At 36.1% G+C, this 1595-nt stretch overlaps 1 protein-coding gene across 1 annotated transcript in view; it reads right to left on the minus strand.

The window, feature by feature from the left end:
- The window catches only part of Alb (albumin), a gene marked incomplete at its 3' end in the record, with an annotated part of 11886 nt that overhangs the window by 843 nt on the left and 9448 nt on the right, over positions 1-1595 (minus strand). The window contains 1 exon segment of the mRNA XM_005392761.2: positions 1252-1384. Within this exon segment, the coding sequence (XP_005392818.2) occupies positions 1252-1384 (133 nt within the window).

A 1595-nucleotide genomic window follows, 5' to 3' on the forward strand; every position in this document is an offset into this window, starting at 1 on the left:
GAAAAGGAATTGAAAATGATCAAGATATATTAAATGCATGAATCAATTCCCCAAACAAACATCACTATTCTATATTTTAAATGTAAACACAGATATAATGTTTAAAAAGAATTGTGTTTATAGTATTCCCTCTGAGAACCGGATGCATATCATCTTTGACCTCTAATGTATTTCTGCTCAAAATCACGTGAGTATATCTTCAACACATGTCACATTACATCCAAATTGTCCTTTTATTTGGAGAGACTGCATAGTACAGTAGTTAAGAATCTTCAGGCTTTGCAGTTCAGTCTTAGAGCCAGGCCATCTGACTCATTTGCTAGTTGTGCATCTTCGCTTACCCTCCCCAAGCTTCAGAATCCTCATTTCTACAATAAAGGTGATGATATTGTTTACCTCACAGAACTCATAAACCAACTAGGTCAGTGACATTAAAGTTCACCAGGTACACAGGAAAAGTTCAGTGAATGATGGTGCATTGCTGTTATTATTTTTATTGTTGTGCCTGAACTCAGTTGAACTGAGTTGGAGCCTGAGTTCTCTCGGGTAATATATTTTGCCTTCTGCATCAGCTGCACTGTGGCTCCTGGCATACAGCAGCTTCTTGGTAGAGCAAAGAATGACTTTCTTCAGATTCTGAATAATTTGAAAACTATTATCTATACCAATAGGCACTCGAAAAACCTCCAGAACAGATACTTTTCTAATTTAACTTCCTGTACGATTTTTCCTAAGCCTTCTCAAAAGATTTGAAAGTTTCTAAAGAAACAGATTTCAAAAATACTACATTGAAATGCAGTATTTTGCAAAATTAATGTGCAGTAATAAACTATATTTTCAAACCCTGCAAAATAACAAAGAAATAGATTTCAAAACTTCCTTTAAGATATTTCTAGTATTGAATAAATTTTGTCATCAGGTTAACTTTCTTGATATTTAAGGTAAATCTCTCTTAATTACCATTTAAGTTTACTTGATTTTATTTTGTCCTTGGGAGTATGAAAAAGAAAAAACTATGGTCATGATTTTGTGAAACTGAGATTGCCTTTTTCTGGATTGACTATTCTAGGATTTATTACCCATTCTACTTAAGGTTATTTTTCCTATGAAGTTTAAGAACACAGAATTGAACCCATCTCAAGAGAATGTCCACATTTCACTATGTATCAGTTCACACAGTTGCATTTTCTTTCTCATTATTGGAATGATTAATGAAAGAGTTGCACCTTTCTTTTCCTGCAGAAAACCTACCACTTTGGCGTAGCACGCGTGAGGATCGGCTTCGGCGCAGCACTTCTCCAGGGTGGCTTCATAGCTCTTGGCAAGTCGCAGCAGCATTCCAGTAGAGAACTCTGGGTGCCTTCTTGAGTACTCATACAAGAATCTAAGGAAAATGAAGGCAGATTTAGTGAGACAGAGAGCCAGAAAAATCACATAATTAACCCAAAGAGTAACTCCTACTCTAAAGGTCTGGATGGAATTACATCATCCCATGTGGTAAAACTTGGTGATGAAGACCTTGGGTCTAGAATTAAGGCTTCTTCCATTCAATTTCTGGATCTGCCACTTATCTTGCATATTTCCTTAGGCAACGG

This window comes from Chinchilla lanigera, unplaced genomic scaffold (assembly GCF_000276665.1).
Source record: "Chinchilla lanigera isolate Chin_1 unplaced genomic scaffold, ChiLan1.0 scaffold00046, whole genome shotgun sequence".
NCBI lineage: Eukaryota > Metazoa > Chordata > Mammalia > Rodentia > Chinchillidae > Chinchilla > Chinchilla lanigera.